General features: G+C 48.9%; 1 protein-coding gene across 1 annotated transcript in view; it reads right to left on the bottom strand.

Moving 5' to 3' along the window:
• FNDC1 (fibronectin type III domain containing 1) overlaps positions 1-20694 on the bottom strand; it is a 53762-nt gene extending 33068 nt beyond the window's left edge. The window contains exons 1-8 of the mRNA XM_056126312.1: positions 20508-20694; positions 18449-18535; positions 17966-18034; positions 7888-8094; positions 6118-6216; positions 4027-4144; positions 1444-1631; positions 278-385 (exon numbers count right to left, since the gene is read on the bottom strand). Coding sequence (XP_055982287.1) covers positions 278-385; positions 1444-1631; positions 4027-4144; positions 6118-6216; positions 7888-8094; positions 17966-18034; positions 18449-18535; positions 20508-20655 — 1024 coding nt within the window. The 5' untranslated portion in view covers positions 20656-20694. The remainder of the gene's footprint in view (positions 1-277; positions 386-1443; positions 1632-4026; positions 4145-6117; positions 6217-7887; positions 8095-17965; positions 18035-18448; positions 18536-20507) is intronic.
• Between the last annotated feature and the right edge of the window lie 800 nt (positions 20695-21494).

Genomic DNA, 21494 nt, shown 5'->3' on the forward strand with positions numbered 1-21494 from the left:
TCATCTCCACGAGTCATTTCCCCATCTTTTAGCCAGCACCCCATTGATGTAGCTTGCTGCACGTCTATTAGCTATACAAATGGTCACATGACCTCACACGTAGATTCCCTGCTCAGGAGCTGACACTCACGCCAGGTTGTTGTGCCGGTGTCAGCTTCTTATTGCCTTAGCAGCTCTTGCCCAGGCCCAGTGTCAGTGCACACGTGTCTCTGGGGCTGGCCACTCCCAGGAGATGCCGCAGCCCAGTGGCTTGACCTCCCATAAACGACGCTCCTACCTTTCACTCTCCCTTCGGTCTCTGGCAACGCGTCCCACGCCACAGTGACAGCAGTGGATCTGCCGTTGACTGGCCAGACGTTGAGGTTTCCAGGAGCCGTGGTGGGAGCTGCAAGCACAGAGGAGCCCACATTAAACAGAACCGTCGCACATCTCCCACAGGGGCTCCCTGCGGGCCCAGGTACTTTTTTTTCAGTCGAGAAGTGACTGTGTTGCGTTTGATTACACACAAGGAAAATGATACACTGGGCCTCTGGGTAAGACAGTGATGTATGTCATGTGGACCTTCAGCTGAGCTGAATCTGTCTAGGGCAAAGATTTCTGGGATTCAGAATGTTTCCCATGGCTGCTGGATATTGAAGTAGACAAAATTCCAGTTTGGTTGCATTGTCTTTTCAATAAGGCTTTGAAAGGAAAGAAAAGATCTAGAACAAAATTCTGCCCTTGAGACAAACACAACTGCAGTCTAGAAAAGAACAGTATTGGGGCCAGAATGATAGTACAGTGGATAAGGTGCTTGCCATGCACATGGCCAACCTGGTTGGATCCCCAGCACCCCTTTAAGGTCCCCTGAATCTGCCAGGAGTGATGCTTGAGCTCAGAACCAGGAGTAATCCCTGAACAAGGCTGGGTGTGACCCCCAAACAAATAAACAAAACAGAAAAGAGGGCTGGAGCAATAGTATGGTGGTTAGGGTGCTTGCCTTGCATGTGGCCAACCCAGGTTCGATCCTCAGCATCCCATATAGTCCCCTGAGCTCTGCCAGGAATGGTCTCTGAGCTCAAAGTCAGGAATAATCCCTGAGCACTGCTGGGCATGGTCCCCAAAACAAACAAACAAACAAACAAACAAACAAAAAAGAGGACAATACCTCCCCTTGCCCCAGCCATGAGTTCCCCTAGATATCCCTTCCACAAAGGTGACTTAGGGGTGCAGCACCCCTATATGTGGAGGACCCACGTGTGGACCACACAGGTGATGTAACCAATCAGCGCTGGACAGAAGCTGGCCAAGAAACAGCTCCTAAACTTCACATCGAAAATGCCTTTTCGTAGAAACATGGCCAAGATTTAGGTACATGTAATAACAACCCAAAGGCTCCTGCTGGCCTCCGCCTCCAAATCTTTTCTTAGTTAGATGCTCCTCCAAGGTGGGTTAGATACAGACCAGACTCTGGTGTCCTCTGGAAGACGGAGGTGCTCCACTTGCCGTCTCTCTCGCCCTGAGAAATGCGGACTGCAAATTCATACATGGTGTCAGGGATGAGGTGCTCGACCAGCACGCGTCTGTTGGAAACCTGTCTGTAGTCCCACCGGGCCAGCTCGCCCTTCTCACGGTAGCGCACGGTGTACTGTCTACAGGAAAGAGAAGGCAGCTGTGAGTCCCCCATCAACCCTCACTCTCAGCTGGCGTTTCTTCCTCACAGATGTGATTGGAAGGGAGGTGGAAGATCAGAAGAGAAAAAATATCGATGTTTGACAATCTAAAAAGGCACTGATTTCTTTTTTTAGCATGAATTTTATTCATTTATTTTTAATTTTTTTAAATCGAATCACCATGAGCTACACTTACAAAGCTTTCATGTTTGCATATCAGTCATACAATGATCGAACACCCATCCCTCCACCAGTGTACATTTTCCACTCCCAATGTCCCCAGTATCCCTCCCAAACCCTGTCCCACCCGTGCCTCTGCCTCTATGGCAGACAATTCCCCTTACTCTCTACTTATGGACATTATGATTTGCAATACAGATAATGAAAGACCATCATGTTTGGTCCTTTATCAACTTTCAGCACACATCTCCCATCCCAAACGACTCCTCCAACCATCGTTGACTTAGTGATCCCTTCTCTATCCCAGCTGCCTTCTCCCCCAGCTCATGAGACAGGTTTTCCACTGTGAACCACCTTCCTGACCCTTGTCTCTACTGTCCTTGGATGTTAGTCTCATATCATGTTATTTCATATTACACAAATGAGTGTGCTCATTCTATATCTGTCTCCCTCTTTCTGACTCATTTCACTTAGCGTGATACTCTCCATGACCATCCACTTATAAGAAAATTTTAAGACTCCATCTTTCCTAACAGCTGCATAATAGTCCATTACAGCACTGATTTCTAAGCAAAGTTAAAGGAGATAGGAAGGATGGAACCCAAATCCTTAAGGCTTGTTTCATCTAGAGCAGAGAATAAGAAGGCGGACAACTTTTATGAGGCCAGTCCCTGATATCAAGGGTGTGTGTGTGTGTGTGTGTGTGTGTGAAGGACAATGTTATCTACTTCAAGATTCCTTGGCTTTTCAGAAAACATGGCAATAAAACTCATTTTATGCAAAATTAGGCATGATTTTGGGAAAAGACAACATGAGGTTCTGAGAAGGTGTAACACCAGGAGGAAAAGCTAAAACACGTAAGAAATGGAACGGGCTGGAGGAGAGACACAAAAGTGACAGAGCGTGCTCAGAAGGGAGAGGGACCCGGTGTTTTCCAACATGGGCTTCGCCAACAGACCCCGATAGAATGTATCTTCCACACCCAGCAGCACAATGCCATCGATCCCTTTTCCAGGAAACTGTCTTTGTGGTCTTTGTAATTTCTGCCTAGTAACCCCAAGCTGCCGGTTTGGTTGTGAGTTACCAGGTCAGGATGCAGCTCCAGCTGCCGGCCGGCACAGCAATGAACACATCAGCCCTGCTAAGGAGACTCAAGGTTTTTTCTGTTTTCCTCCAGATGATGGGAATCAAGCTCAGGGGTGATCAGGAATGCTTGAGTTGGGCAGGGGAGGGAGGAGACAGGTAGGGAAAGAATCATCTGAGGTTTTTCAAAAGAACTAGATTTTGTTTTTTCACTAGCAGAAACAAAGTGCTTTTCACTTGGAGCTAGTGACTTAGATGCAGATAGAAAAGGAAGCAAATCAGTGACAAAGAAGAGGCAGGTAAACAAGTTTGTCATTCTAGTCTATATATTTTTTTGAAGTCTGCATCCACTTTTCCTGCTTTCAGATAATTTTCAAAAAGTGAAAATGCAATGACCAGGTCCCCAAACTTTGGGCTTTCTTTTGGCTGTATAAACTATATAGAATTTTAGGCTAAAACTCTAAATACCAAAAAGTTTAATGACTATACTACTCATTCTCCACATACTAGAAATGGGACCTATCAGTGATACTTTCTACCACCAAAATCATTGTACACTCACATGGTTCTATTTTCAAAATCAATATAAATACCAGAACAGCATGTCATAATGTGTGACTGAGAATCTGGTGCTTTTCGCTCTGCACAAGTGAGCAGAGTATGAAGCAATTCTGTGTTGGAAGAATGCTTAAGAAGCATGCCATGTGCCAGGCTATGCCCAGCTCACAACAGAAAATGTCACCGCTCACCAGAAGGTTTTCCTTCTGCAGCTCCTTCCTGGAAAGGCCTCTCTTAGTGGGGATGCCCAGATTCTGTCTTTGAACACTGATGAACAAAGCAAAATAGAATGGAGGCAACGAAGAAATGGAGTCGAGAAGTTTCCAGATACAAGACTTGGAGCAAGTAACCTGGGAAGCCCTGCGGTGTCAACATTACTTCCCCATGTTGACCGCTTTCAGCGTTAGGTGGCTAAACACTAGTCAGCTACAGAGACAGCCAGAATTCAAGGATATCAGAAAGTACAATCAATCATTCTAGGAATATAGTTCTGCCTCTTCAGGACCTGAAAAAAAATCTTCAAAACATAGTCAAGGCAAAGAAGGAAAGTTACCTCGAGACAACAGGTTTTTTCTGTTTCTCCAGAATCGGGTCCACCCAGGCTACGAGCACGGACTGGGAGGACATCACCCGGACAGTGATGTCTTCAGGGACATCCAGCTCGTCCTCTTCTGAAAGGACAAAGGGACACTAGGAAACACTGTGGCAAAGAATTGGCTGTGCCCCTGAGTTCCTCTGATCTCCAGCTTGTAGGATTCACCCCTTGATGAGTTTTAAGTTGGGTTTTTGTTTGTTTGTTTGTCTTTGTTTTCTGGGTCACACCAGGCGATGCTCAGGGGTTACTCCTGGCTCTGCACTCAGGAATCACTCCTGGCGGTGCTCAGGGGACCATATGGGATGCTAGGAATCGAACCTGGGTCAGCCACATGCAAGGCAAATGCGCAACCTGCTGTGCTATTGCTCCAGCACCTTAAGTTGCTTATTTATTGTTGGTTAAGTGATAGGAGCAGACACTTCAGCAACTGTTTGGTCAGTGTAGAAAAATGAGATGCAGAACTGGTCATAGCACCTCCGGGCTATTCCCTCTTTTCTGTATGTTGATGATGAAGAAGCAATGCCCTTTGTTCAAGAAGAGAAAGGCAAGAAAACTTCAGGACCACCCAGTGCAAGAAGCACCCTGAGCTCCCGGCCGAGTCTGATTCCAAGGACAGACTGGCACAGTCAATCCCTTAGACAACAGAACTCAGTTTGCAATTGCACAAGCCTCTGCTCAGTCTCAAAGGCCAGCGGAGATGCCCACAAGGGCTTTAGTTCCCTTGGGGTTTTGTGTCTTCTGTTTTGTGTTGTGTTCTCTTTTCAACTCTTAGGGATCAGGTCACACAAGGATGTGTGACTTTTACTACGGGGAGGGAAAGAGGAGCGTCTTAACCTGTTAGACAGTGACACAGAAACTTCCATAAGCAACCACTTATGAATAATAAAGTGAAAAAGCATGCGTGTCTGCTAAACAATGCAAACCTTGTCATGCTCTTGAGGATAGGATTATAGGAACATATTACATGTAACAATGTATTATATAAGAGTAATTGTGAATTCACGAAAGCAATTATGTGGTAGGTGGCCCCTTTAAATTAAGACAACTGGGGCCAGGGAGATAGTGCAGAGGTCAGGAGCTCGTGCTTTGCCTGTGTAGGACCCTAGTTTCATCCCTAATACTGTGCCTGCGCCAGCCCACTACATACCCAGAGGCCTCCAAGCACTGCCAAGTGGCTAGGACTGGGGTGGGGGAGTTCCAACCCATCGGGATCCAAGCAGTACCACATCCTCAGGCCTGAACCCTCTGGCCTGGCTAGCTGAGTGTGGAGGGGAGTGGCCGCTGAGCTTCCTGAGAGCCCCCCAACTTTGAATAGATGCGTAAAGCCAAGACACGTGATCCAGGAAAGGTAGTATGGTTTGCTTACAGCTGTGTCCTGTAGAAACCCTCCCTGGGTAACCAGGAGGAATCGGCCACTGGCCAGCCTACCCCTGCTCCCCCTCTCTCCTCACTCTCCTCTGGCTACTGTGCCATTTGGGGTAAATGAAGGGCAGTGCTTATCTCACACCATGCCTTCTCCTCAGCCCCTCTCATTTCTCTCACCTGGTTCTTTCTACGGGCTGGAGCAATAGCACAGTGGGTAGGGCGTTTGCCTTGCACATAGCCAATATGGCCAACCTGAGTTCGATTCCTCTGGCCCTCTCGAAGAGCCCAGTAAGCTACCGAGAGTATCCCGCCCACATGACAGAGCCTGGCAAGCTCCCCGTGGCGTATTCCATATGCCAAACACAGTAACAACAAAGTCTCACAATGGAGACGTTACTAGGCCCACTCAAGAAAATCGATGAACAATGGGAGGACAGTGACAATGACAGTGGTTCAGCCTACACCGGGAGAGATAGTGCATCAGTGTGTCCTGATGGACAGGCTGGGGACGTATGTGCTGGCAGAGATATGGGTGCCCCCAAGGGCAGTGCCACATGCCCGCGTCCAGCATGTGAGCACATCCCCCTCACTGAGGATGCTTTTCTAGCTAACAAAGCTAGTGCCGGCTCTCACCCTGCAGCCCCTGTGCTCCCCACACCACATGCATGAGGCCAGGTCACCTACCTGAGATCTTCCGCTTGGTGAGTGCAGCGCGGTACACTGGTTGGCTGCCCCCCTGTGCATTCAGGGACTGCAGGGAAACCACATACACCGACTCGGAGGCTGTGAGTGGCAAGCAAAGGCGTGAGGCTTGGTGAGGCTGCCCCATGACCAGTCCCTCCCTTCCCCTCCTTCCCATCTCTGCTTCTTGGGCCCCTCAGAGGCATTCAGGGGAAAAGTGGGACCCCCATCAATGAACTCAAGAAGAGCACTGGTTAGGGGATGCGGAGGGGATCCCAAACATGGGCCGCTCCATCATTGGTACGTGAGACAGTGAGCATGTGTCTAAATGAAAGGACAGTGGGGGGTGGTGCCCACACCATGACCCTCCTTTGTACTCCCCAGTGTGGGGGCGAATAGTGCTGGACAGTGGCCAAAATGGCAGCATTTCCTGCTTCCAGGCCTGCACTTCCATCCCAGTCCTATCCCCTGGGATGTTCACAGCTGTCCATCATCAGGGGGAGCACCACAGTCCCTGGGGGTGCTGACCTTATTGAGACCGTGACATGATTCCTACAAGTGTTTCTCAGTCTTTGGGGGGTGCAGCAGCAGCCAGACCACCTGACTCCCCAGGCATTTCATGGTGGGGTCCCGCAGCTCAGACCTAGACCTCCCCAGGAGACCCTCAGGGTTGTCCTAGGACCCCAGAACTGCCGGTCCTACTCCCAACTTCCCTGTGACTGTGAGCTCTGGGCTATAGGAAGGGCCCCCTGCTCTCCATGCATAGTTCTCAGGCTCCAAGGCCCCTCCTCTGCCTGCCATGCCCATCTCAGTGCCCACCTGGCTCTGCCCATCCCCTGCCAATTCCTCACCTTCCTCACTGGTCCTCCTGCTGCAGGAAGCTGATTGGCACCTACCACCCGTGTTCATGATGATACCACTGAATCCCCTTAGTCTTAGGGCGAATCTGACCCATGCCCCCACTTCCTCCGCCAACACAGATGCAATCACGAGACCACAGGAGTGAGCCACGGGGCCCACTATCCCCTGCCAGCCCAGATTCAGCTGGGGAGTGTGGAGGTGCTTCAGAAAGCCGAGTCCCCAAAGGAGATGCCAGGATACAGGGCACCCTTGAGCAGCCCAGGCCCTCTGACACTTGGGTTCCCCAAGGAGAGAGCAGACATGGAGGGACCAAGGTACCAGGAGACAGGGTCTGAGGAAAGGCTGGAGAGTATGGGGATAAGAGAGAGTATCAGATCCCAGATATGAGGGTCAGTCCCAGAGGTCTGGTCCACTGTCCTAGTCTGCCAAGAAAATGCCAGCAGGGTGGGCCCCCTCTTGGCTAGGACGAGGCACCCTGACCCCCTTTAGTATGGAGATGCTCCCTTTCGGGGCCCATGGCCATGCTGCCTTGCCTGGGGACTCAGAAAGCAGTGGAGAATGGCCTGCTGACTTGCAGGCCGACCTCATACTTTCCCCTGATACCGAGGGTGCCTGGTCCTTGGGCAGAAGGTGTGAAGGAGACAGAATGGGTATGATAAAGCAGTAGCAAGATGGGGGAGAGAAATGGTGCACTCAGGGTGCAGGCAGAGAGCAGCCCTGGCCCCTGGAGGTGGCCCTGCCCTGCAGTTCCTGTGGGTTAAAGGGAGTGGTGGTGAGTGGCCGGCAGAGCTGAACAGTACAAAAGAGAGACACAAGGAGGGGCCAGGAGCAGCCCTGGCAGCTGGGAGTGAGCTCCTGGTCACGGAAGCCACCGCAGAGTCCCCCAGGACGCCTGCCGAGCTTGGCACTCACCGAGCTTCCGAATTTCATGAGTTCGCTCATCCCTCGACAACGGAACATACTTCATCTTCCGGCCACTTTCCCCATAGCCCAGCAGAAAGCCACGTGATCTGCGTGGACTCTTGGCTCCAGAGAGGCGTGGCGCCTTCCACGCGACAGACAGCCGGTCATCTGAGGATCGGACTCGGACACGCAAGGGCTTGTTGGGCACTTCCTTTTCTTAAAGGGGACACCAACAGAGACTATTAAACAGAGCAGCCTTAGTTTTTACCAGCCACTCTGAGGAGAGGTCGCGCTCACCGAGCTGCAACATCAGTCGCTGGTCCCCAAACCTCCACGTCGGGGGGGAACTGATCCAGTAAGGACAGCTGTGCCCCCGGGCTCTCAGCCCTCGGGGCATGAGGTCCTCCCCAGGTTCAAACCCAGACATCTCAAAAAGGTCGAATGGAAGCAGACATGGGTGGGAATGCCCATCAGTACTCTCAGTTGTTTAACATGCTTATTTTTAAACATCAGCTTCCTTTAGCCCCCTCAGATCAAAACTATATAGTTAAAGGTCAGAATAAAAATAAAGCCAGTGCACATTCTCCCTATTTATAGTTGCATACCAACACTCACTCTCCACCCAGCCAAGGAAATCTCTTCAAAGAACATGGAATAGACTTTAGCTGATTTATCTTTGGGTCCACTTTGCTTCCCTGTCTAAGTTCATTCTTCCAGACAAGCCCTTCTAGCTAATTTAGTCAACTTTGGAATTCCTCTTTCTAAACCGGTCAGTCCCATCAAATGTTCTCCTTGTTAGAGTTCTCAAAGCAACGCATTGCAGTGGAAAGTTAGAAATGTGGAAATATTGCTATTTAGGGTTGATACATTTAGAGTAAGAACCATGACCCCATGAGGATGATATTGCCCACTTTTGGCAGTGGATCATATTCTAGCAATAGCTTAGTGATTCAGCTAAGCCATTGAGCCTCTTTCTAAGCAGATAAGCCATAGGCATCCTTCCTATGTCAATATCATCATCATTTATAGTTTTATTTAACTGGAAAAAATTAGCATTTTGTGACTAGCATAAAAACAAACACCATCATGAGTTAGTGTCAGTTCCATTAACATAATAACTAAAAATCTGCTGGGAATAGATGTCCACAATACCTGATTCCAGTGTTCTGAGTCTCAGCAAAGAAAATAGTAATATGCGTATTTGCTGGAATTACCTAAACCAATGATATTTTTTAATAATGCTGTGCATTCAGCGCCCAGGAGGAGAGAGAGAACAGGGGGGAATGCCCTGCCACAGTGGCAGGGGGGGATGGGGGGATGGGAGGATGGGGGGGGGAGGGATATTATTCTGGTGGTGGAAAATAGGCACTGGTGGAGGGATGGGTATTTGATCGTGGTATGACCGAGATCCAAGCACAAAAATTTGTAAATCTACAACTGTACCTCATGGTGTTTCACTAATAAAAAAGAAAAAAAAATAATGCTGTGCATTGTTATTCTTAAGAGTTCCCATTGGGAACTCTGGGCACTTCCTGAAAAAAAAATACCATGTTATGGTTCAACAAGAATTCCCCTAATACAAAACTTTTTAATTTTAATCCAAAGTATAGTCAATGGTCTACTAAAATTGTACACTGGGGTGACACTAAACTTCTCTTAGCTTTTTTCAAGTTGAGAGGTGAGCTTTCAATGTCAAGTTCTAACAATCCTAAATAAGATAGACCATCACAGGTCCAGAAGTAATATATATGCCTACTTAAATAGCTGAGAAAAACTGCCCCAAGGATTTGGTACTCTAATCCAGTTCACTAATGGCACAGCACTGACTAAGCCAACAAACCCCTTTAATAATCCTGTGAGTTGTTATTCTTAAGAGTTCCCATTGGGAACTCTTGCATCATAGTCATAACAGAGTGAGAGCCAGTATTTCTAGAAAAATCCAAGCTGTCAGACCCCGTGAAGTGTTTGAATTAGCCGTGGGTGACTGTCAGGCTGGACGTAAATTTCCTTCATCAGTCCCTTCCACATTACCTCAGAGAAGACATTGTTGGGGCCCAGGAAACGTTTTCTAATGCTTGTGAAAACTGATGCTAAAAAGCAAGATCTAGACAATATTTAGACTGATTTCACAACAGTGAACTTTTGATTTTTTTCAAGTGAATAGACTTGGGGAGGGCACTAAAGAGAACAAAATCCACAGATAACTTTCATCTTTCAGAAAGCAACTTCATGTCATCTTCGGATTCATATGGAGTGGTGAAGTTCATTGGCCAGTTGTTTGGGGACAGAGCCTTGAGGAAATACATCCTAGGAAGCAGAAAACTTGACATCATCCATCTGGGGACTCCCAAGACTACTGATCACTGAGATCCTCTGCGCAGGAGATCTTGATGGTCTGTAGATACTCAGGGGCTGGGCAGGTGAGTTTGGGGCTGGATTTCATGGGTGCCAAGGCTTTGTTTGAGCAGGAGAGTCTATACGGTGGTAATGATCTCTGCTAACATCACGCCATGGCTAGTTCACTTTGAAGACCGGCCCCAAGGGAACATCTGTGACGTGAGCAGCGGGGAAACCACTAAGCAATGGAGAACATCAGCACTGCCTGCATTCTGGGACAGAAAGGACGAGAACATCACCCCAGAAGCTGCTCCCCACAGTGCAGCAGAGGGCCAGATTCCCTGCCCTCCCCAGCTCCTATTCTAGTGCTCCGCCCTGGGATCTAAACACACACACAGACGCACATAGACAGACACACATACACACAGACACACAGAAACACATACACAGACATATACACAGACACATACAGATACACAGACAAACAGACACATACACAGACATACACACAGATACATAGACACACTGACATACACACAGACACCTACACAGACATACACAGACACACAGATACACTGACATACACATAGACACCTACACAGATATACACAGACACACAGACACACACAGATACACATAGACACAGACACATACACAGACATACACATAGACACACACAAGACACACAGACACACAAACAGACACACAGACATACACATAGACACACAGACATATGCACAGACACATACACAGACACACACAGACATACACACAGACACACGCAGACAGGTACTCAGACACACAGGGACACACAAACACACCGACACATACACAGACACACATATAGACACACAGACTCACACAGAGTCACACAGACACACACAGACACACACAGACACAAACACACACCCTTCCAATGCAGGAAACAAAGCTTCAACAGCAGAACATTGAGGTGGCCTCTAACAAACCTGAACCAATTGCTGGAAACATGAGCTAACCGGGCTGGCACCAGAGGTGTGCTCCCATCCCTTGTGTCTGAAGTCTGACCCCGATATCCTAATACCAGCTGCCTTTGGTCTTGCAGCCAGAACCCTGCAGCTCTATGGCCACGCCCCCAGACCCCTAGGACTGTGCCCTATATCTGTGTGGTAATGTCCCCATGGCCAGGCCTCTGTGACCTCACTACCTCCCTGCTGCAGTCACATCCCTGTGGTCCCGAGGCCACAGCCCTGAGGCCCTGCGGAAAGGGCTATTGGTTAGTTCTCTGTCCCACTGGCCCCAGCAGTGTTGGGGTCCCCAGGGCAATCAGCCCTGATGCTCAGCAATGAAATACTGGAAAATCGGAGAAAATGGCGATTGGGATCTCCCAAAGTGGTGGGGAAGCCAAGTGAGTCTGGTGGGGGGAAGGGTCGGCTGCTTGTGGGGTGGGTGCAGGCAGGATCGGGTCCTGAGCCTCGTTCAGCCTCAGAGCAAGGGCAGCCCCAAGGCAGGCTCTCAGCCGACTCCCACTGCCAACCTCCACACAAGGGCTCCTCCACTGGGACCAAGAAGGAGACCAAGGCAACTGTAGACCCCCAGAGCTGAGTCCTCAGAAGCGCCCACACCACTACCTCAGCCAGGCCGTGGTGGTTATTTTCCTTCTTCTGACAACCTTCCCGGTGAGCCGGAGGGTGCTGTCTTCCCCAGGAGGACGGAGGCTCTGAGAGGTCACAGAAGTGAGTCAAGGGCCACGGCGGCTGAGCGCCAAGCAGGGACTGAACCCAGTGGTTTGGAGCCCAGTCTCTTTCCTTCCTGTGCATGCCTGTGCCAGTTCCCCATGACCCCCAAACCTCTCCTGCTAACCAATGTAAGGGAACCTGGGTGACTCCAGCCTGGATGGGGCAACCAGGGAGTGAGCAGGACACCTGCCCTCTGGGTGTGTGTGTGTGTGTATGTGTGTGAGAGAGAGAGAGACAGAGACAGAGACAGAGAGACAGAGAAAGAGACAGGGACAGAGAGAGAGAGAGAGAGAGAGAGAGAGAGAGAGAGAGAGAGAGAGATGTCTTGGCTAAGGGTGCCCAATGCCGAGAACCAGAGAACAACTGGGGAACATGTTCTGTTCTAGCAACTCTCATGTTCTCCCCTGGACACAACCCTCCTAGCAACAGTCCCAAGGATCCAATCTTTGGGTTTGAAAGGCCCCTTTCCTCCCACTCTAAGTATTTTGAAAGTCTTCTTCAGCTATCTTTTATAGGCCTTCCATAGAGCATGTGATAATCCTCTTTAAGCTGATGGGCATGTTCAGAAAAACTCTCCATATGGTTGAAATAAATTACTAAAGCGTTTTCTAAGCCTCATGGGGTAGCTTCACAGAAGCCTTCTGAAATTCTCTAATAAATCTCTTTAAGTCTTTTATCTTGAAAGCAGGAAGTGGCCGGGAGTAACCAGGTTCACACCCATCATGGCTGAGTGTGTCTCAAGAACACACCGTTCCCTCCAGGGACCCGCACAGCACACTCAGGTGGATGCAGCCCAGAAAGGTCGAGAGTGGGGGAGTGGGAGGAGAGTACTGTGGCCAGGGCAGCTCTCTTGCATGCAGCCAATCCGGGCTCTATCCTCAAGATCCCATAGAGTCCCCTGAGCCCTCTGGGAGTAATCTCTGAGCACAGAGCCAGGAGAAAGCCCTGAGCACTGCTGGGTGTGACCCATTTGATCACTTGATCACTTGACCTCCCATTACTCATCGATTTGCTTGAGTGGGACCCAGTAACGTCTCCATTCGTCCCTGTCGTGTGCCAGTGTAGCCCAGTGGTGTCTGCTCGCTCCAAGAACATGAAGAGCCTCAAACCGTTCGTTCAGGGTCTTGACAAAGAAATCTGACCATCTCGTAGGTGGGCAGCCATACGATCTTTTGACATCCCATGGAATCCAGTCGGTAACGTCTCTAGTCCAGCAGTCATCTCCAAATCACATTACGTGTCTGGCCCATCTGAATTTCGATGCCTTGGCAAATGAAACAGTGTCCCTGATTCTTGATCATTGACAGAGGTCAGAACTCCGGATTCCTTCTCTCACTTGAGTGAAGTGTGATACTCCAAGCATAGTTCTTTTGATTCCTCTTTGGGAGACCCGAATAGCGTTCTCATCTGGTTTTCATAGGGCCCAGGTCTCTGAGGCATATGTTAATACAGGGAGAACAGTGGAGTTGAAGAGATTTGTCCGGAGCCGGAGGTTCTTCATCCTCTTAGCTATGTCTTCGACGCTCTTGAAGGCTTTCCATGCTGCTCTCTTCCTCCTGCACAAATCAGGTGCCAGGTCATTTTCATGTTGACCTCTCGACCTAGGTACACATAACTGCTGCATTCAGAGATATTCGTTCCTTTAAGAGCGAATGAAATGTCAGGAACAAGTTAATTTCCCTTAATCATTGTCTTCATGAGATTCAGCTGCAGTCTGATCTTTCCACACTCACGGTCGAAATCGGCCAGCATTTGTGCTGCTTGGCTAGTGTTTGGTGTTATTAGAGGGTATGGCCCAAAAATCAAAAAGGAAAAAAAGAAATCCCCGAGCACAGAACAGGTCGGGAGCCAGCCAGAGAGACTCACCTCACCTTGCTCCACGCCTCTGGGCTAAATGATGACCTGCCAGAAACCACTACACACCTCCACAAACTTGGGGTTCTAGCCCTTCCTCTGCTGTGAGCCACCAGTTACACAAATTGGTAAATAGTTTAAGATGGTCTGGAGTCAAAATATGTTTTTTTCAAATATATTTTGAAAGAAAAATTGTCTCCAAATCAATAGCATGCTTTGCCCATGCAGTTCAGTTCATCTACAAGTTGCTCATTGGTCTGCGGACGATTTGCTCATAAATTCAACACTCATGAAACATGGCATCTCAGAAGCTGAGCACTTACAGGCTCTGAAGTCAGGGTCTGACCACTCTTTCATCCACTGTTAAGTGGACCTGAGAGTCCTCAGTGACCGATAAAGAGCATCTCAGGAAGAATAACGTCCCCCACATAGAGAATTCAACTCCACTCTAATCCCTGCCTGCACCATCACCCTAAAGCTTGCTTAGGTCATCATGATGACAGTACACTCCCTGCTCAGGCCCCCTGGGGCAGTGGGTGGCCCCAGCAGAACAGGCAGGACTGCCATGCCCCTCCCCCAGGGCACTAGACCAGTGTCTTTCCAAGGTGGGCTCACTGCCCGGGGCTCATGCTCCGGAATTCTCCTCTGAGACCTTTCTTCTTCATGCCCGTGCTCAGCACTGGGAACCACATCGGCTCTGCGGGCATCCCTCCTGCTCCTGGGACCAAGCACCTGGCCCCCGCTGCCGGGGACCAGTTTCCTTGGCCTCATCTTCATCCCTGCAATTCTGTTCCCTGCTTGAGATCCAGAGAGGGATCTTTGGACAGGCTCCCAGCATACCCCAAGACTGGGAATCTTACTTTTTGACTTTGGATAGTGTCTGTAAAGTGTCTCCATCCCTCTGACTGACCGTCACCCTAGGACGGAGCCCACAACATTCATAATACATCCCATGGGCAGCCAAGAATGGGGGCCTCAGAGGGCCGGGGGGCATTGGTCTGTTGGATCTTGAGTCCTGGCACTCTCCTCTCCGGGGTGGCTGAGTAGTTGTCACCAACAGTCTCCCTGTAGTATCCACATAGCCCCTAGTCTGGGGGAGACAACCCCCTACCAGGCACTAACCACACATTGGGGGGAAGGGGCAAGATCTGAGTGCCGAGTTGAGGGCTTCGCCCTCTTTGTGAGGTAGATTAGCTAAGTGTTCTTCAGAGCAATTGGTCCACTCTGGCCTTCACATTCTAGATGTTTCTGATGGTCTGAGGAAAGGCCTGGTCCTGGCTGCCAGCCTAGGGTTGGACCCTCTGTGGAGTGGGAGTGTGACCCCTCCACATCTCATCACCCTTCAGACACACTTTTGAAAGCCAAGCCAGAACCTGAGGTTGGCACATCCCGGTTGCTTGGATTGGGGCAAGGGAACTCCCTGGGGAGCAAAAACTGAAAGAAAAGAAAAAGAAAGACGCGTGATGACAGCAGATCAATGCCAGTTCCTAACAACGCCATGGGTTGGGGGTCTGAGGAGCCCCGATACTCGCTGACAGCTAACATTCAAGGAGACCCACCTTAGCCCACAGGCCCCGGGCCTGCCACCCACCCCAGCCAGCTCTGGACTCTGCAGCCTGCTCCCCCCGGTCACACAGAGACCAGCGTGACTTGTCACCAGAGGGAGGCAGCACCCACAGAGCCACCCCACAGGCCAGCAGCCCCCTGTGTGCCTCTCAGCACGCAGTGGGACTGACTCGAAGTCTCGCGTTCCCCGGGGCCTCTCCTGTAACCCTTTTGATTTCCTTTGCCTGTTGGTGGGTTTCACAGAAATGATCGATGGGCCGTGATCATTTTATAGTGCTCCTCTGCCTCATCCCAGCAAAGACAGAAGCTCAGTCCCTGAGCACGCTGAGCAAGGCCAGGGACACCCTATCTCGGTTGCATTCTCCAGTCCAGCGGAAGAGGAGGTGCCGAGACAGGTCTCCCCACAAAAATCTGAGCCCCACCCACCTCTAACTGTAGGTGACCTGTTCCAGGCAGGGCTCTGAAAAGGGGCTAGCGTCCCCGGACAGACAGATAAGACATTAGCACTGCGTCATGAGTGACTCAGCCCTCGGACCCAAGCATTTCCAGTCCACACTGCCACCCCCACCCAGGTACTGTGAGAAACAATGATGGCAACTGGAGTCTGGGATACGCACAGAGGCACCCCTCAGGTCAGGAGAGTCTTCCCAGGACTGTCCCTGAGTGGGAGGCTGCACTTGACAGACCTCAGACACACAGCCCGCCCCAGCAACGCTCATGTTCTCCCCTGGACACATGCAGCCTCCAGCAACCCCGCCATGTCTCACACATTTGCTCAGGACTGACAGACAAGGAACCCAATGCACCCCACCTTGGAGGAGCTCACCTCCAGGCCACAAGGTTTGCTCTGTACATGTTACGCTTGAACAAGAATAAAACAAATACCCAACAACCGCTCATGCTTGCTGAGAACACTTCCGAGCCCACAACATCACATTCTTGGTTCCTTGTTGGCCAAAGGCTTCATTGAAATACCTACCTGCTGTACTATTGGTTTAGCCCCCTGATTTTTAGTTTTTGTTTTATATTATATGCTACAAATGGCTTCAGCTAGAAATTCCTTCCAGTATTTTCTTCATCATACTGTATGGCATGTTAAGTATCACATATTACACACATTACACATTGGCAGCCAAAGCCACTAAGTTAAAAAAAATCTCATGGTAAATAAAATCAATACTGAGTTGGAGTCTGATGGTCTGTTTCCCAGTTCCTAGGGTTTCTAACAATCTGTGCTTCTCAGGCAGGCGAGAAAATTGAATGCACACACACATACTTGTTTCTGGGAAAGGTATACAAATGACTCATTTCAGAAAAAGCAAGAAAATCACTCATTCTAAAATGACTGTCATTCAAAAAACACTGTCAGGAAGATTACCAAAGTAACATGTCCATTTACAATACAAAACAGAGAATCTAATACAAGACGGGGGAAGAGGCTGCACATACCTGTGTTTGTCTCTGTGTGTGTGTGTGTATGTGTGTGTGTGTGTGTGTGTTCAGAGGTGAGTACCCACAACCCCCTGCCATCCCACCTGACACACCCTCTGCTGTGCACCTTCTCCATGTGCACTGCCTTCCCAGGTCTCATGTATGGCTTCTGCTTTAGTATCTCCTACTTTTTGCCCACCCATGTTTTTTCTCTATTTTATCTCTACATCCCTGTATAATTCTTATTTCTCTCTTCCTTCCCCCATCCCCTTTTTATCAATCACCTATAAAACATATGCATAATGATACCTGATGGTCCCCTCAGTCCAGTCTCACATATTTTAGTGCAAATATACCATTCACCCCCCCCTCGCAAAAGAAAACCCAAGTTCCTTTTTGGTTATTTGATTCTTCTACCCCCTTTCATATAAAGAGGTCCTTGAAAACCACCTCTCCATAGCAAATGTTGAGGAGCAGAGCACAGTCATGGATTTCAACATACTCACCTTTATTCCAATAATCATGCCGGGTTGTCAGGTTAAAAACATGTTTCATGAAAATCAAACACAACTCCTTGCCATAATGACATCCGGGTATACCCTCCACACTGAAATAGCCACACTCATTTTACAATATTTTTTTCACCATTTAAGCAAATTTATTTAAGAAGCACCCAAGAAAAGCCGAAATTTCTCTCACTGTTTAAAACAGTATGGCCAGACAAACACCAACATCCAAATGATAGAACATCTACAAATATGGGGCGAAGATGGGAGTGGGCTCTCAGAATCTCACAGTGTACCCCATCACTGTAAGACAACCAATCAGCTAATTTGACTCTGTTTGGTGGATCCCATGGAAGGAAGCCAAACAGAGGTATGAGAGGTGTAAAGACCCTCCCCGGGCCGGGACTGCCATCTCCACCACCATATTTGCCTGAGACCACCAGCACAAGAGCACTGCCGGATGCAGACACGGACACATCCCCACGCCAGAAGATGAGAGAACACAGAGAAATGAGCAACAATGGCTGCAGTCTGATCCAGACACATTGACCCAAACCCAATGGCGGGTGTGTTAGCGTAGCGATGGGAGCTAAATGCAGGGCTGTGAGCACGTGTGTGGCAGAGGCACGACCCTCCTGCTTCAGCGGAGACACACACCGAATGAGCAAGAAGTACCTGTGATGATTTCATTAAACAGTTCTGGACCCTTAATGGGAAAACCATCAGTCTTGATCCAATCACCTCCTAAATTAGGAAAATGCAACTTGATGATTAGAAAGGAGGGTTTGCTTCGCCACATCTCAGAGCACCCCTAACGCAGATTAAAATGGACTTTCCACAGTCTCTGGGCAATTTGCTCTTGACCAGGGGAGCAACTCGGGACCTAAGATTGAGTGCAATGCAGATGTTCCATCTTTTTCCCCCAAGGGTAACTCTGGCAAGTGATCAAAAAGTTTTTGACAAATGCTAATAAACACCCTACATTGCAACTCCTTTAAGCAAACTCTCTTCTTTAAGAAACATGGCTCTACAGGTCTCCGAATTCTTCTTTAGAAATTCTTTCATAATCTGAAGTTTGGATTGGCTAACAATGAGGGGGGAAGTATCTCCCCTCTCTAAGTGACAAAGGCATGGCCTCCAATTCTCGGTGACACTTACCAGGCAGGCTTTCAGCTCTGTACACAGGACGGCTCACTCCACTGTGGTTTTCTGCAGTAACCAGCACAAAGTACACTACCCCCGGCTCTGAAACATACGGTTTATATCACGCCACCATGTCAAATCTTCAGGAATGACAGACTGACTCACTCCCTGTCTCCCTGATACCACTTAAAACCAAATAGAAACATCTGACTTCAACAACCAGTCTAACCATAGCTGTCTCTCTCTCTTAATCAAAATCACTAACAGACTCTTGTGCCACTGAAAGAATGTGGATCCGAAGAACAGAATGTTTGTTTAGTGCAAAGTACACGGTGGGTGTGAGGAACCTGGGCCTGGAAGTAGCTGCCAGACTGCTTTCAAGCTTTGAAATGTAAAAATCCATAGAATAGGAACGACTGTCCACTAAATAAACAGGTATTCTATCCAGCAGGGTTTGAGTAACTACAAATTCTCGTTCCCCACGAAAGCTCCGAGTGAAACATTTCCCAAGGAAAAAGACCAAGGAAATGTCAGCCCAGCTCATCCAGCTTAGCACCTGGGACTCCTCCTCACTGCACGCCATCAAAATCTCCTCTGCTCTCCATGGAGAGTCTCTCATATTATCTTTGACTGGAGGAATGCTTCAGGGAAATTTAGAACAATCTATAAAAGTCTTACTCGGAATGTTGGAAACATCTTGAAATAAAGGTGCTTCCCTTTTTGACTTGGCCCAAGGGGTCAAGATCAGAGGTTCTGTCTCCTGGGTGGAGCTCCTGGGTAGCTGGATGTGGACCAGGGCATATCTTGAACCTGTGGCTCTGCAACGCCACCCCTCTACTGGTAGGCCATCTTGGGAAGAGCTTATTCCCTAGTGAAAGGTAAGTGAAGGAGACAGTGCCTTGAGGAGTGTATGTGTGGGGGGGGGGTGGGAGGGAAGGGGGTAGACATGTCAGTGGAGGAAGGTTTAGGAGACTGTAATAACACCCATTGAACTCCTCATAGGGAGAAGGTTTGCTTTAACAAAACTTCAGATCTGAGCAGTAGCCCCAGATGCCCGTGGTATGCCAGCCTGGGAGAATGCCTGTCTGAGGATGGCAGAGCATGGTGGCATAAGGGGCTTGGCACCACCAGCCAACTAACTGGGAAGCGTGCTCAGTTCTTGCCAATGCAAATCATGCTTGGCTGAGCACCTACTTGCGTCTGGCTGCAGTGCATGCACAACAGCAACGTGATCACGTGTCTCCGGTTCCTGTGGGGAAACCCACCAGCAAACTCCTTGGAAACACTGTTCGGGGTTGGGTGAATTCTGTGGCTCTCCTTTTGCATGGAGTTTTTAGTTTGTTTGTTTGCTTGTTTCTAGCCATTCCATCTCCAAGGTTGGAAGAAGAAAACCTGACCCCGCAAAATCTTTCTGTCGACAGAATCTGCAATTCGCTCCACAGTTGAACTCTGGAGTCACAGGATGGGGAAATGGGGTAGAGAAATGGGGGTCAAGAAGTTGCTGGGACCAGGAGAAGGGAATCTGGGCCCTCGCAGTCTCTTGTCTATCTGCTTTCTTCCCTGATCCCCATAAACCCTAGTAACAGGGTGCAGGAGGAAGATAAGGTGCAGTGTGGCAGGTGGGCCAGGGGTTTGGGAAGTCACGAGTGGGTTAGACCCACTGAAGGGGGCAGTGAAATGGCTCCCTGGATGCTGACAGGGCCAGATCATGCCTTCACCTTTGCCTGGTCTCATTCGCATGAATGAGCAACTTCCAGATGAAGCCGTTAAGTTGTTCATATGAGATTAAAAAGGAAACAACGCTTTTTTTTTTCCTGAAAAGACATTTCTGTTAAAACTGTTTCAGTTAAGACAGTTTTAGTTAAAACTGGAGTTTGGAGAGAGTTGGGGGTTGTGGAGTTCACATGCAACCAGGGAACAAGGGGACAGTGTGGTCACCTATGCCCTAAGGGCCACTAGGTCCCTAGAGCCCATGCATGACTTAGGCCACTAGCAGTCATCCTACGGGATGGAGGGGCAGGTGAGAGTAGAAGGGAAGAGTTCTGAATGGGGACAAGTCCAGGATGTCACTTACCCACATCCTCAATGAGGAAGGAGAGGGTCTCCGCATTCACCTTGATGTATTGGAGGCTTTTCAGGGACTTCCCATAGGCTATGTTGTAATGGTCCACGGGTCTACTGGTAGCCTCTTTGGGTGGGTCCCACGTGACTTTCAGGCCCATTTTAGTGGACAGTAGTTTCACGTGTCTTGGCTTCAGTGGGTGGTCAGCTAAGCAAACAGTGAAGCTATCAACTTAGAGCCACGGCCGAGGGGAAAGAGAGTATTTCTGCCCGATGTCCTCTGATACTGCTAGCACAAGAGCGAAGGGACCATCTGTCTGACCCTAATAACTGCCTGGGTGTATTTGGACAGCAGGACAGCGAAGCAAACATCCCCAACCCACATGCCATCATGTCGTTTGGGTAGCAGTGGGCAGCCCATGGAATCCAGAGGGAGACAGATGCCAAGAGCCCCAGCCTCCTCCTGTGTGATGACTGTGACCGAGAGGAGCAAGAAAAACTAATCAGCCACTTTGTGCCCATCTTAAGTAAATGTGCATTGTTTTCTATGTTCTGTCCGAGGGGTTTTAAAACATCTCAGAGGAGAGTCACATGAAATTCTCACTACTTGGAAAGAATACTCACAAGATCCAAAGCAAGAAAACAAACTTTCATCTCCACAAAGAAAACAGTTTCAATTGTCTAAAAGGGATGGTAAACTGCTGGTTAGTCTGCATAGAGCTAATTTTAATGGTTCCATATTTTTCCTCGGAAGAAGAGAAGTGGTGAAAAGCATGGTTACATTGTAGTTTTCAGTTATGACATTCCATAAAAGCATTCTGGAAGATTCCAACATAACCAGAAGGAAAAAGAACATTCTGTCACAACAAAATCCTTCAACTTAAAATGTAACTGATATTGCAATATGTGTATATATACATCTTGTATATATATACACATACACATAATGTATACATTTATGTAGTATATAAATATGTTAAATAGACAACATTAAGGGCAG

Source organism: Sorex fumeus, unplaced genomic scaffold, assembly GCF_029834395.1.
Source record: "Sorex fumeus unplaced genomic scaffold, SorFum_2.1 ptg000061l, whole genome shotgun sequence".
NCBI lineage: Eukaryota > Metazoa > Chordata > Mammalia > Eulipotyphla > Soricidae > Sorex > Sorex fumeus.